The sequence below is a fragment of the Natator depressus genome, chromosome 1 (assembly GCF_965152275.1).
Source record: "Natator depressus isolate rNatDep1 chromosome 1, rNatDep2.hap1, whole genome shotgun sequence".
Lineage (NCBI taxonomy): Eukaryota > Metazoa > Chordata > Testudines > Cheloniidae > Natator > Natator depressus.
Genome location: NC_134234.1, coordinates 281,481,255 through 281,496,877, shown reverse-complemented (window position 1 = coordinate 281,496,877; position 15,623 = coordinate 281,481,255). Strand labels below are relative to the sequence as shown.

At 45.0% G+C, this 15,623-nt stretch overlaps 1 protein-coding gene across 3 annotated transcripts in view; it reads left to right on the top strand.

The window, feature by feature from the left end:
• TBC1D15 (TBC1 domain family member 15) overlaps window positions 1-15,623 on the top strand; it is a 99,069-nt gene that overhangs the window by 63,078 nt on the left and 20,368 nt on the right. For all 3 annotated transcript variants that reach the window (XM_074942036.1, XM_074942034.1, XM_074942035.1), the window contains 2 exons: window positions 4,836-4,935; window positions 5,400-5,497. In XM_074942036.1, the coding sequence (XP_074798137.1) occupies window positions 4,836-4,935; window positions 5,400-5,497 (198 nt within the window). The remainder of the gene's footprint in view (window positions 1-4,835; window positions 4,936-5,399; window positions 5,498-15,623) is intronic.

The window sequence follows — 15,623 nt, the reverse complement described above, 5'->3', positions numbered from 1 at the left end:
GTCTCCTCTACTTACTACCAGGGCTCTGGTACCAAGTCTGCCTTGAGTTCCAGATTCTCCTTCTGCATTGTGCCATTCACCCACATTCTCTAGCAGGGAGTCAGACAATGAGCAGGAGGAGGTAGTCTCCCATTGCTCCTCATGCACCTTATGGTATCCATTACCAATCTGGACCTCTTCAGCCTCCCTGTCCATCTGACCCTCAGCCTCCCTGGTATGGTCAGCCATGGTACCAAACACTGGGACCTTTCCTGCCATCCCAGTGGCCTTACTGGGATTCATGGCAGGCATATAGACATCATGCCTCCTGAAGTTCTAGCATGGCTTACCAGGAACCAGTGAGGCACCCTCCTTCTGCCACTGCAGCCAGAGCCTTTGAGCCCCCTAAAGAGATGAGGGAGGAACAGGAGGACAATATTGAGGAAGAGGTTACACCCCAAACTAATTTCCCATCTTCATCACCAGATGAAACAGTGATGTCCCTCCACCACTGTTAGCAGACAACTTTAAGTTTTTTCAAGAACTAGCTCAGAGGGTGGCTTACATACTGCAGTTACCACTACAGGAGGTGACAGAATCCCACCATAAATTACTGGATATTTTCCTCTGCCTCATCCAGAGTAGCTCTCCCTATCAACGAGGCTCTATTAGACCCAACCAAACTTATGTGGCAGACCCCTGCAGCGGTCCGGCCAACCTGTAGGCAGGCTAATAAGAAATATTACGTGCCAGTGAAAGACACAGAATTTCTCTTCTCCCACCCCCACACCCCAATTCAATCATTGTGGAGGTGGTAAACTCCAAAGGTCAGCACCACCAGAGCTTTACCAAAAGTGGGGGAGGGCAGTGCCCCCACCCCCTCCGTGGCTCTGCCCTGCTTCTTCCGCCTGAGGCCCCACCCCAGGCCAAGCTGGAAGCCACAGCAGGCCAGGAGCCATGGACCCTCACCACATCTGCCCAGGGTGAGGGGGCTGAGAGCAGCCCCCAGCCTGTGTCCCTGCCCTGCGGGCCCCCGACCCAGGACAGGTAGAGGGTTCATGGCTCACCACAGTTGCCCACACGGTTTTTCTCGACCCAACCATCTGTTACGAGAACAGATAGACCAAAGGTTTCTACTCTCATTACTTCCTGATACCAAGAAAAAGGGAGATTGGAGACCCATTTTAGATCTCAGAGCACTCAACAAATTTGTCAAGGCTCAAAAGTTCAAGATGGTCACTTTAGCAACAATTATTCCAGCGTTGGAACAGGGAGATTGGTTCTCAATCTACTACCTCCAGGATGCTTATTTCCATATTTCAGTCATATCCTCTCACAGATGATATCTCAGATTTACACTAGGGCAGGACCACTACCAGTACAGAGAACTCCTTTTTGGCCTCTTGTTGGCTCCCATAGTATTCCCCAAGGTTCTCTCTGTAGTGGCAGCCCACCTACGCTCTCAGAGGATCATAATCTACCTTTATCTGGACAGTTGTCTCTTCAGGGCACACTCCTTTGACAAAACTCAGCAGGTTACCCATACGACTTTGGATTTATTAAGAAAACTAGGCCTACAAATTAACGTACAAAAATAGACATTAACCCCAGTATAGAGTGTAGAATTCATAGGAGCCAATCTTGACTCTGTCCAAGTGTGAGCGCTCCTTCTATAACACAGATTGCTCAGTTTCTCCACGCTTATAGAGACAGTGCAAACCAGCCCTTAGATATTGGCCAGACATTGTCTTCAGCTTCTGACACACGTGGCCATGGATACAGTTGTGATGGCTCATGCCAGACTTCGTATGAGATGCCTCCAGTCATGGTTCAGCTTGGTTTACAGACCGAACAAAGACAGCCTGAACAAACCACTATCTCTACCAACCAAGATAAAACAATCTTTGAATTGGTGGAAGAACCCAGCAAACGTCTGCATGGGGATCCCATCTGTGTAGCCTCCTCCTCCACCACTCCTCACCATCAACGGATCCCTCATAGGGTTGGGTGCACATCTCTATGACCTCACAGTACAGGGTAAATGGTCGCCCTCTGAGATGTCTTAACATCTACCTCCTCGAGCTCAGAGCTGCTGCTGGCAGTGGCGTTGCCTTCAGAGCTGGGTGCCTGGCCAGCACCCGCCGGTATCAGGCTGCCCTGCCAGTGCTTAATCTGTGTCAGGGCTGAGCTCTGGCATCTCTTTCAACACAAATTCAACACTGGGGGAGGCAGCGGAGCCCAGAGGTGAAGGGGGGTGTGGGAAGCCGAGCGAGCCCATGGGGGCCAGGAGTAATGGGGGGCGCCAAAAACAAGTTTGCTCAGGGTGCCATTTCCCCTAAGGCCAGCCCTGGATACTCCACAACATACTCCAGTAATGGGGGACATCAATAATAGACTTGTTCGCCACTTACCAGAATAAGAAATGTTCGTAATACTGCTCCAGAGCAGGCCTCGGAGAGCACTCTTTGGGGGGCACTCTCCTCCTCTCATGGAACAAGGGCCTTCTTTACGCCTTCCACTGTTTCCCCTCTTGCTGAAAGTCCTGTTGAAAATAAAGAGGAAAAAAAACAAATGTCATAGTGATTGCTCCTGCCTGCCCAAGAGAGATGTGGTACCCTTAGCAGTCACAACTGGCAGTGTGTCTACCGATCACTCATCAACCCACTCCTTATCTCCTCTCGCAGAAAGAAGGATGTACTCTCCATCCCAGCCTATGTATACTCCGGCTCAAAGCCTGGCTTCTTCATGGTTCCAGCATATAGATAGATCCTTCTCTGAGGAGATACAGGAAATGTTACTATACAGCAGGAAATTGACTGCTCGTTGTACTTATCTACAAAAGTGGACCAGATTTCAGATATGGTGCATTCTAGAGGAATTACCGGACATGGACTACTCTACCACTAGTCTTAGATTATTTTCTGACTCTTAAGAAATCAGGACTCTCTATTAGTTCACTAAAGGTACACTTGGCGGCAAAAGATCAAAAGATAGAAGGGTACTTAGTTTTCTCACACCCAACTACAAAGAGGTTTCATAAAGGCATAACAAACCTCTTTCTCCAACCCAGACATTCTATCCCACCATGGCACCTGACTTTAGTATTAAAAGCGTTGACCAGATTGCTCTTTGAACCCATGGCCACTTGTTCACTAACATACCTTTCAGTGAACACTGCCTTTCTAGTCATCATCACCTCAACGAGTATAGGGGAGATAGTGGCTCTTATGGCGCAACCCCCTTTCCAGTGTTCTTTTCTGACAAAGTCATGCTCCGATCACACCCAAAGTTCACCCTTAAGGTGACTTCCACCTTTCACGTGGATCAAAACATTCATCTCCCTACCTTTTATCCCAAATCTCACCAGGAAAACAGAGAAGCCATTCTACACACGCTTGACGTAAGGAGAGCCTTAGCTTTTTATTTGGACAGGACAGAGGCCTATATGAAATCTCATAGGCTCTTCCTCTCCATTGCGGATAGGTCTAAAGGCATAGTGATTTCAGCCCAGAGACTCTCTGAATGGGTCTCGAACTGCATCAAACTCTGTTATCAGGCTCGCAATTTAGTACCTCCATCTACAATCCATACTCTACAAGGTCGATTTCCTCCTCGGTTGCCTTCTTCAACCATGTCCCCGTCCTGGAAATCTGCAGAGCAGCTACTTGAGCATCTGCACGCACCTTTGCAAAACATTATGCGATCATGGGAGACTCTGATGCCGATGCTAGATTCAGCTATGCAGTCATCCATAGCAGACTCGACTCCGAAGCCGCAGCTTCCCATTGGGGATACTGCTTGGGAGTCACCTACAGTGGAGCACCCCTAAGAACAATACTTGAAAAAGAAGAGGAAGTTACTCACCTTGTGCCATAACAATGATTCTTGGAGATGTGTCCCCCTATGGGCGCTCCACAACCCTCTCTCCTCCCCTCTACTTTGGAGTTCTCATTATTGACTCTGTGGTAGAGAAGAAACTAAGGAGGGTTCATCTGCATGATGCTGGCTAGCCTCGTGGCAGAGCACAAGGGTGGGCACAGCCCATGTGTGGGCCAAAAGGACACTGCTACTAAAGTTCAACGATCAGCAGTGCAGGGAGGCAAACACACCTAGTGTGAAACACCTTATAGGGACGCACATCTCAAAGAACCATCGTTGCTGCACAAGGTGAGTAAATTCCTCTTCTGTCCTGCTGGATTGGGCGTAACAGTGATGGAGCTGAGGGTCTGGTCCATAAAGAATGACTGTTATTACATATATGATATACTGCCTGTATGATACACGGCAAAGATGTCGATGCCCAAGCTCTTGTACGGGTATTATAATTTTTACAGTTTTGATAATTTTTTTTCATTTAAACAAGTGCTCATTTCCAAGAATAACTTTGTATATGGGATGTTGTGAAACATAAATACAGTGGTTTAGAATAAAATACCGTCAGTTGTCTTCTGATAAAATTTAATAATTTTCTCCAGTCTGTCTATTCCTGCCTGCAACGCTCTAGCTCCAATTTGGAGGCAGATGAATTTATTCACTCCAAATCTTGTATCCAAGTTTCAGTGTAAGTGTGATTGTGGAAGATTAAGTACAAATATCCCTGAGCCAGAGACACACAGTTTGTTGTTTGTTGCTTTAAGCTTCCAGTTGAAGGCAAAAATTTACCAGACCTTGGCTCCATCTTTTTAAATGCTTAGTATGTGAAACAGTTAAAGGATAATACTGTCTGTCATCAGGACAATTAATTTAACTTGCATGTAAACTAATCATAGTTTTGTGGTTTATAACAGTATTTGACCCAGTGAACTATTTACCGGTATCAATACCTGACAGAGTGCTAATATTTATTTCCCATCAAGCACGAGAACTTTGAGGAACAAATGCAGGGTATGAAGACACAGCTAATTCAACTGAGTACTTTGCTTCGCTTGCTAGACAGTGGATTTTGCAGTTACTTAGGTATGTGTAATAACTCAAACAACTTGTTACTTTTAGAGAGAGATATGCATAGACATTCTAAAGTGCCCTTAAACACTTTTCCAACATGAATCTGTTTCATTATTAATGCAGGACTGCCACATTCTAATAATTTGGCTTTAGTACAATGCCTCTGAAAGAATAGAAACTTACTGTTGTATTTCTCTGAGCCCTAGAGTGCAGAATCCTTAATGTATCACTATCTACGCTGTTGTCCTAAATGAACAATAAAAAAATCTATTAAATGTTTTTAATTTGAATATTTAATTGGTTTTCGTGGATAGCAAAATATAACAGAGCTATGTCATGCCATTGATATTTAAGCAAAACTTCCGACTGACTTTATTGGAGACTTAGTTTTACAAATTGATGGCAGGTTAACAGCCCTATAATAATCATATTTTCTTTGTTTGATATTCATAAGAAATGTGACATTCTTGCCCTAGAATCTCAAGACTCGGGATACCTTTATTTTTGCTTCCGGTGGCTTCTGATCCGATTTAAAAGAGAATTTAGCTTTCAAGATATTCTTCGATTATGGGAGGTAAGAACATAGATATTTAATCTAAACTTAATTCCGTTTGTCTTTGGAAGGTGGCTGAATGTGGTTCCCTTATTCAGATAAGGAGCAATGATGATGGAAGATGACTGAAAGCAAAATCAAGGGCAGAGTAGTAAAACAGTGGAATAAATCTGACATGATGGGGACAAACTAGTACAGCTTTTGTAGATAAGTTGTGGCGCTCTAACCTATAAGAAGACTTTTAAAGTTACACTGTAATAGTGGAGTGATGCGATGGATATAATTTACTTGGCTTTTCAAAAAGTGTTTGACAAGATCCTTCAGAAAAGCCTCTTAAGGAAAATAAATAACCAGAGAATAAGAGGTAATGCTCTGTCAGGGTTGAAAAAGTGGTTAGGTCATAAGAAACAGCCAAAATAAATGGCTGCTTCTCAGAAGTGTGAAAAGTCTATTGGGGCATTCCCAGGATTGGTACTGGCGTTAAAGGTGTTCCATATTTTTATAAATGACGTGTCTAGAAGTGAATAGTGAGACAAGGAAACTTGCTTTTAACACAAAACTAACTAAATTAATCCAAATGGAGGGGGTTGTAAAATGCTGTTGGGGGATCTAATCAGTCTGGGTAATTGAACTGCACAATGCCAGAAATATGTAGATTAATATAAAACAGTGCTTACTGGAAAAATGGAAATACTGTTGGACTCTGAGCTAGTGGGATACTATTGTGGTCTGAGGTGGTCTAGGAATTATCCTGATGATGCCAATTAAATAAATTAAAATCTTGAATATATTTTTTAAAAGTGAGAAATAATACAAACTAAAATACAACACCATATTAAATGTTAGCATGATCTTACCCAAGTATATATTCAACTTACCTCAAAAAGGGTATAGTAGATAATAGAAAAGGTCCAGACAGGATAAATAAAATGGCTCAATGAATGGCTCAGTGCAGATGGGTGTGCAATAGAAAGATATTACATAAAACTGAATTAATTGGCCTGGAACAGAAAAAAAAAAATGGAGACAGCCGGATTGAGGTATGTACAGTTATTATTACAATGAAAGCTGATTTGACACTTTTATTCACTTTATTCCATAAATGAAAAAGGGGTCATTCAACAAAAGGGAAGGGCAGTAAATTTAAAACTGCAAAGAGGAAATCATTTTTAGCCATTGTAAAGTCAGCCTATGGAATTTTCTGTTAAGAGGTTATTGAGGCAAATAGTTCATCAGAATTTTAAATGATTAGGTAACTTTATAAACAACATTTACTAATGAACCACAATTCACAAATACAAAAGAATTTAGCCTATTATTCCATGGCATAAGGTGATCACAAAAGAGGAGTTTGGAAGGAGTTTTTTCCACCCTCTCTTTCCTTTTCCCTTTCTAATGTTGTAACACTGTATGCTGGCTATTTTGTTTTTCTGAGGTTCCTCACCCCACCGTTTTTGAAGCATCTGCTGAGACAGGTTACCAGACAGTGGATCCACAGGGTTTTCTGATATAGCAGTTTTAAATTGTTTGTGTGTCTCATATTTGGTGGATTTTTTTTTTATCCTCAATAACATCTTCCTTAAGTTGTGTGCTATGAGCACAGAACACCACTGCTGTCATTTTCTTCAGTGTGTGGTACTGTGCACAAAGAGGCTGTAAGATGACCCTCAAAATTTAATCAGGAGAAATCAGTTCAGGATAATGCCATTTTGAGCACTGTTGATTCTGAATGAACTATATAAACACACATATATTTCTAAAAAGTTTATAGAGGAATCTGAAACTCAGTATTGCTAATTATTGGTTTGACATTTTATGTCAGTTTTGTATAACATCTCTATCTTATCTAAATATGGTGTACACACACACACAATTTATTTTCTGTAGTGATTGTTTTTTGCTATTTTAAACCCTTTCAACTAATGAATAAAGACATCTAAGATATTGGTGGAATCCTACTAAAATAATTTGTTGGGTCCTTCCAGTGCATCTTAAAAAATATGGTACAAACATTTTTCAGTTTTGTTGCCAGGAGAAGCGGAGTTAAAAATCACATGCTTAGTTTGCTTTTTAAAATGTTCAGAAACCTATTTAACATATAATCAAGTTGAGGCATTTATGCCAACATTTCCTCCATCTGAAGATTAATGCCTTTCTTTTAGAAAGTTAGAGCCTGATTCACCACTACATCACTCCAGTTTTATACCCAGGCCATTCTACTGATACAAAAATAGAGTGCTGTCAAATGTACAATATAAACAGGAAAAATACTCCATTTCTTAAGTCAAACTTCTTTCACATACAATAAATGTAGGGGTTACTTGTCTACAGTAAATGCAGTATTTTCAGATAGCAGAGTTGGACCATTCCACTCTTATGTCACGGGTATTTGCAATATGTACTAAACACATGTAAGGGCTTTATTCACCATTGTGTTAAACCCATTTTACGTTGGTGCAAGTCAAATGACATACGACTTGAATGACACTGGTGAACTGGGACTTTTGTGTTAGTACTTGTTACAAATATTCATACCTAGTGAGGTAGCAGTGGACATAAGTAAGCCCTAAGATGACTGTATCTGAAAAGTTAGAAGGTGGGGGGAAGCCTTGTTCTCAATTTTTTGAGATTGTGGATTTTGATAGCACTTGTATATGCTCAATTTAATTTTTGTTAGTTGGTTTCACTTCCTTTCGCATCTGCTAATCTGGAACATTACTGTCATGCACTCCCCTGGAGGAGCTCATGTGTACATTCTTCTCCTTGTTTTGTGAAAGACTTGTTATCAGAAAGTCTGGAACAGAAGCAGCAGCTGGCAGCTGTGTACGTGGATAGGATATGGATAAGCCCAGCACATTCATTTGCTCTCTCAGCCGTATTCTGTTCCCAATAAAATTGATGGATGTCAACAATACTTCCATGGTAGTTAGATCAGGCCCTATAAGATTTCATCATGGAGCAGAAAAACTGTTCTTCAAGAGATGTCCCAGTGGGTGCTCCACCTCAGGTCAAGGTGTGTCCCAGCGCCTTCGACTGGAGATTTCTACAGCCGTACCCCTACGGGCTGCGCACGCGCTGTGCCTCCCTCTGAAGCTGTCAGTGTTTGAATAGCACGTGCACAGACTGAGCTCCTCAATTCTTTCACTACTGTCCCCGGCTAGAGATGGAGTTCAGCAGTGCTCTTTGAGACTAGCTAGTAAGTTTGTTTCTCAGTTTGTTTAGTTTCAGTCATTAGAGTGATAAGTTACATTAGCTGATACATTTATTTAAAAAAAACCCCAAAAAAAACAACCTCCGTGGTTTCGGAGATGCCTGGCTCCCCAGGCTTCAAGAGATGTGCCTCATGTAAGGATACCATCCCCATCTCAGACGGGCATTCACAGTGCGTATGCTGTTTGGGGGAGTCTCATGTACCCCAAAAATGCATCCACTGTAACAAATTGAAAGCGTGGACCCGCAAGGACAGGGAGCTCAGGGTTACAATGCTGCTCCTGGAAAACTCCTTCAGACCTGCTTCTGACCCAGCAAACCTCTGTGACACCCTCCAGAGGCAAAAGGAAAACAAAAAAAAAAAACAGCCAGCTTCCTCTCCCCTCAGGAGCGGTTCCTCGGGGGAAAAAGTTTAAACTGGCTCTCCGGTCTCCGCTAACTCTGGCTCCGTGGCTCAGCACTTTCCACGCAACAGGCACCTCAGCCACCAACCGTGAGTCGGCTGCCCCACTACATGGTGCTGAGGCTCAGGGCTTCCAGTTGCCCTTCTCTTTCAGCTCTCCTTTGGCCACCTTTGTCAGTATGGTGCCGAGAGCTGCTATGGTGCCGACAGTACAAGCGGTGGCTGCAGCACTGTGCTTTGATCTTGCAGCGCTGCTTTTACAGCTGCTGCTCTCCGCACCGAGCCCCCTGAGGTCTCCAGCCTCCTTTGCAGTGCCTCCCTCAGGAGCTCCTACTCTGCGGAGACAGCTTGCGCCCCCAGGACACCCTTCGGTGCGCCAGCAGATGCCCCAGCAGACTCTGCCTCCACCAGCTACACCAGCAGCGACTCCTGGTCACTCAGCTCCACCGTAGTTTTTACAGCGAGAGGAATTAAGGGTGTCCCATGCTCCTGACTCTCCTCTTCTCGGCACCAGTCTATCACCGAGACCTTTAGCACCCTACCTTCAGTACTTCCCTACCACTTCAAGCCCCTCCAATGAAGTGTGGGAGGATGAGGAAGAGGAATACGATGACCAGATGTTTTCCTCTCAATACTCTCCCTAGATTCAGTTACCTACAACTGGGAGGTGCATTACAGCACGATCTCCATATCCTCAAAGCTATCCACACTGGTATGGCAGTCCCTGGATGGGACCACCTATGCCCTGTCCCCCCACCCACTGGGGCAATGGCCACGCTGGGGTTCATGGACCTACACCACAGCACACTCAGGTGTTCTGCGGGCTGCCTGGAGGAAAGCTGTCAGACCCTCCCCACTGCCTGCTTACAATGAAACCCAGATAAGACCTGAAGTGGCCGCCACCCCTACAGAGGACACTGCCGCCGCACACCTCTTCTATAGCGATAACACCACAAGATGCCATGGTACCCCCACCACCTCCCACTGTTGATGAGCTCGCTCACTTTCAAGAGTAGTTTTACAAAGTAGCAGAAGAGCTCAGGATTACCCCAGAGGAGGTGCTTGAAACACACCATGAGCTTACCGACATCCTGCAAGCCACGACTTCCTCCAAAATAGCCCTACCAGGGACATTATGGAACCTGCTAAAACTATTTGGCAGACCCCAGCTACAATAACACCCACTAGCAAGAGATTGGACTGCAAATATTTTGTCCCATCTCAGGGTTCTGAGTTTCTGTTCACGCACCCCTCACCTAATTCGCTAGTGGTAGATGCGGCCAATCAGAAAAACAAATACCAACACTTCCGCTCCACTCCATCTGACAAAGATAACAAGAGACTGGACTCCTTCGACCGCAAAGTGTATTCTTCTTCCACCTTGCAATTTAAAGTAGCGAACTGGGCGACGCTCTTAGCAAAATATGACCACAAAAACTATGCCAAGGTAGTGCAATTTATTGATAATGTGTCGGAAGATAAAAGATAACAATTTAAAGCAGTGATGTCCAAGGGCCAATTGATCTCCCACACAGATCTTCAAACTGCCCTCGATGCTGCGGATGCAGCAGCTAGATCCACAGCCACAGCTGTCGTCATGCGGCGATCCTCATGGCGTGCTTCTTCCTCCTTTCTGAAGGAGATACAGAATACAGTCGAAGATCTCCCTTTCGATGGAGGCAAGTTTCTTCGCCTCTATGACCAGTGAGGTCCTTCACTCTATGAAGGGCTCCTGTGGCACACTCTGATCCTTAGGCATCCAAACACCTGCCTCAAAGAAGAGACAATATAGATATCAGCCACACCAACAACCACATTACCATACCTTTGTGCAACATCCACCTTTCAGACACTGATACGCGACAACGACACAGGCCCAGGAACCAACAACGTCGCCCTCCGCTAACAACGGCAACCCGCCCTCCTTACCCAAATAAACAAATTTGAAGTCTTGGTCGAGGGTATGGAAAACCTCGCGCCCTCTCCAGCGCCAACTCCAACCAACCATTTTTTTTATACCGTCTGCATCCATTTCTGGCCAACTGGCAAACCATCACTATGGACGGATGGGTCCTGGAAATTATCAGATTGGGTTATGCCATCTCCTTCCTCTCCTTACCTCGCTCCCACCCCGTCCCTCTTCAGGGATCCCTCCCACGAACAATTGCTCTGTCAGGAGGTACAACATCTCATACATCTCGGAACAATAGAAGAGTTACCCCCTCAACCCAGAGGGAAAAGGTTTTACTCCCACTACTTCTTGATGGAAAAGAAAAATGGTGGTTGGCGCCCCATCCTTGATCTTCGACGTTTTAAAAATTTTGTCAAGAAACAGAAATTCCGAATGGTTACTCTCCCAATGATAATTCCAATGCTGGAACAAGGAGATTGTTTGTTTGTTTTTTTTTTCAATCCTCGACCTCCAAGACACACATTTCCATGTCTCTATCCACCCTGCCCATCGACATTTCCTCAGGTTTGCTGTGGGAGTGCAACACTACCAGTACAAAGTCCTCCCATTTGGCCTCTCTGCTGCACCACGTGTCTTCTCCAAGATTCTAGCAGTTATAATAGCACATCTCAGGAAAAAAGAAATTCTCATATTTCCTTACCTGGACAGTTGTCTCCTCAAGTCTCCCACTCAGTTAGAAGCAAACCACGCAACTCTTCCAACCCTTCACTGCTTCCGCACCTTGGGCACGCAAATAAACAAAAACAAATCTACCTTACAACCTACCCAACAAATCGACTTCATCAGCACCCACCTCGATTCCCCCAGGACAGATTCCACACAATGGGCATCCTTATTACCCAGATACGTGCCAGCCCACAGACTGCAGTCCGAGACTCCCTACAGCGCTTAGGACATATGGCTACTTGCACGTTTGTGGTCGCAAATGCTCGCCTGTACATGCGATGCCTTCAGGGTTGGGTAGCCGTGGTATACAAACCAAACAAGCACAGGCTAAACAAGTTACTAACTATGCCCCAGAAAGTCAAGGACTCGCTTCTCTGGTGGACCTCTCCCATCAACCTCTGCACCGGGATTCCCTTCTGACGAGATCCCCCTTGAATTACCATCACCACAGATGCATCCCTCACAGGATGGGGAGCCCACATCGGCCACCTCACCACTCAGGGTTTCTGGGCCACTTCAGAAACCAGGCTTCACATAAATTTGCTAGAGCTCCGGGCTGTACGCAATGCCTGTCTCCATTTCCTTCCCATCATCCAAAACTGCCGAATTTGAATCATGACCGACAGCATCACGTGCATGTTTTATGTCAACAGACGGGGGGAGCCCGGTCACACTCCCTCTGCGCAGAGGCGGTAAAACTTTGGAACTGGTGCCTTCAACACAAGATCCATATCTCCTCCTCGTACTTGCCAGGTTCTCAGAATACCACCGTGGACAAGCTCAGCCAATCATTCCCCATACAGCACGAGTGGGAACTCAACACCATTCTTTCCAATATTTTCCAGACCTGGGGTTATCCCCAACTGAATCCACTTGCCACAGCAACAAACAAACAAACAAATGCCCGACATTCTGCTCCAGAGTAGGCCTGGGGAAACACTCATGGGGAGACACCTTTATGCTCCCTTGGACTGAAACTCTCATGTATGCGTTCCCACCAATGCTTCTATGACACAGAGTAATTCAGAAGATACGCACAGACAGAGCCAACATCATTCTCATAGCCCCAGCGTGGGCCAGATAACCGTGGTACCCCTTCCTCCTCCGCATGTTGGTCAAGCCACCTATTCCCTTTCCCCCCTCAGCAACCTTCTGTCATAACACAGCGGACAACTATTTCACCCCAACGTACAACGTTTCCACCTGAGGGCCTGGATGATCAATGGGTCTGTAATGCGGAGGTAACACGTTCAGACCAAGTATGCACTGTCTTGCTACACAGCAGAACACACAAACACACACACTACCTACCTGCATAAATGGAAACAGTTCACATCTTGGTGCGCTGACAAGCAGACATCTCCAGTTTCTGCTTCACTCCCACTGATACTGGATTACCTGTTACACCTGGCCTCTCCACGAGCTCACTCAAGGTCCCCCTCGCGGCAATCACCACCTTCCACCATAAGATTGACAACGTAACGGTCTTTGCCCATCCAATCACCAAAAGGTTCCTGAAGGGTATCCAGATGTTATACCTAGACATGAAACCGCCTGCTGCACCTTGGGACTTACACCTAGTCCTCAAAGCCCTGATGGATACACCCTTTGAACTGATGGCTACCTGCTCCCTTCTCCACCTATCCATGAAGACTGCCTTCCTCATAGCAGTCACGTCTACCAGACAAGTAGGAGAAATCGGGGTGCTTATGGCGGACCTTCCGTATACCATGTTCTTCTGCGATAAGGTCACACTCCGAACGCATCCAAGGTTCTTACCTAAGATACACTCTTCCTTTCACCTCAATGAACCTCTACACTTTCCAACATTTTCCCCAGAACCTCATGCTAACGCCTTTGAAACGACAATGCACACTCTTAATGTTCACAGAGCATTATCATTTTACCTGGATAGAACAAAACCGTTTAGGACAACCCCCAGACTTTTTGTCTTTACTACTCAGCGCTCACAAGGAAATGCTATCTCTACACAGAGACTTTCCAAATGGATTGCTGACTGCATACGCCTTTGTTACCAACTCAGGCAAATACAGCCTCCTATGTCAATTAGAACCCACTCTACCAGAGCTGTCTCCACCTCCACGGCCTTTCTCCGTAATGTCCCACTGTCTGACATATGCAAGGCAGCTACTGGGCATCGAATCTTACCTTCACTCATCACTACGCTCTCATCCACACTGCAGCATCTGATACCAGATGGGGTAGAGCTGTCTTGTCAACAGCCTTCTTGCCTCATCCAAAGTCCCAACCATCCTAAGGGATACTGCTTTTCAGTCACCTGAAGTGGAGCACCCACAGGGACATCTCTCGAAGAAGAGGAGGTTACTCACCCTGTGCAGTAACTGACGTTCTTCGAGATGAGTGTCCCTGTGGGTGCTCCACTACCCGCCCTCCTCCCCTCTACTTCGGAATTAGTAATGCACATGGTTGTAGAGAGGGAACTGAGGAGCCCAGGCTATGCACTCGCTATTCAAACGCTGACAGCTCAAGAAGCAGGCACAGCACATGCGCAGTCCATAGGAGTACTGCTGTAGAAATCTCAGATCGAAGGCACTGGGATGCACCTTGACCTGAAGTGGAGCACCCACAGGGACACTCATCTCGAAGAACGTCAGTTACTGCACGGGGTTAGTAACCTCCTCTTATAAAAACTTCTTCTTTAAAAGATATTTTTAAAATTCAGTATATCTGGTTTAAAGGGGTTTCTATTAGAAAACCACATTTTTTTAAAGAAATTTAAACTTGAAAAAATATTCAAGTTGACAGATCTTTAACCAAAGCTGTATTTTGATAGGATTCCACTATCTTTACTGTAGGCTGGTGTCCATCATTTGTGTTTGGTGTACAATTTTAAATTCCTGGAGGTGACACTTTCAGCTCCATGTTCCTTTTAACATGCTGCTAGATCTCTGTGTTAATAGTAACTATACCTGTTACCTTAGTGATTATGTTTATATATAATGATTAAGACCTTACCTGAATCACAGGATGATCTTCAAATAATTGCATACAAGACCATGGAAAATCTCAGAAAAGTAATAGACCTCTATTAATAGCAGTAATTTGGAAAAGCCAAAGTAGATGTATTTGTTTAAGAAAAATTTGCTGGAACGATATAAACACTCAACTATTATGTTATGCCTTCAAATGGTTTTGATAACCAGACAATTTGACACAACTACAGGGCTATAACCAGGGCAGGGTGTGTGGGGCAGCCATCCAGGGTGCAAAGCTGGGGACGGGTGGAACACGGGGGGGTGGGAATGATGAAGAAAAAGTAGGGGATAGAGCCCTGAAACGAGCATGATATTGCCACCCTTGCTTCTGCACTGCTACTCTTGGCATCTCTGCCTTCAGAGCTGGGGGCCTGGCCTGCGGCCGCCACTCTCCAGCTGCCCAGCTCTGAAGGTAGTGCAGCCTCTGCCAGCAGCAGCACAGAAGTAAGGGTGGCAATACCATGCCTGCTGCAGGGTTCTACCCCCTTCTGTTTTTTAGTCATTTTTCCATTGACCACTGCCACATCCGGCTGTGCACCCTGGGCGGATACGCAGCTTGCCTCACCCTAGTTAGAGCCCTACCCAAAACTCTCCAAGATTATTTAATGTACTAGTGGGGAAAAAAGTGTGTTGCAAACCTCAAAATATACGTAAAATTGTGGACTGTGCAAAGTAAGCTAATTTAAAGCAAAATTACGGTGAAAGCCTAATACTCCGGAATCCACAATTTCCTCAATATTGCGAATTAATTAGGACCTTAATAATGATGTATCTACCAGGGGAATTTGAGTATACTGCAGGGGAGTTGGTGGGGGGGGGCAACAATTTGATTGCTAGCAGCATCCTTGCATGGCAATCAATGTGTGTTTATTTTATAGT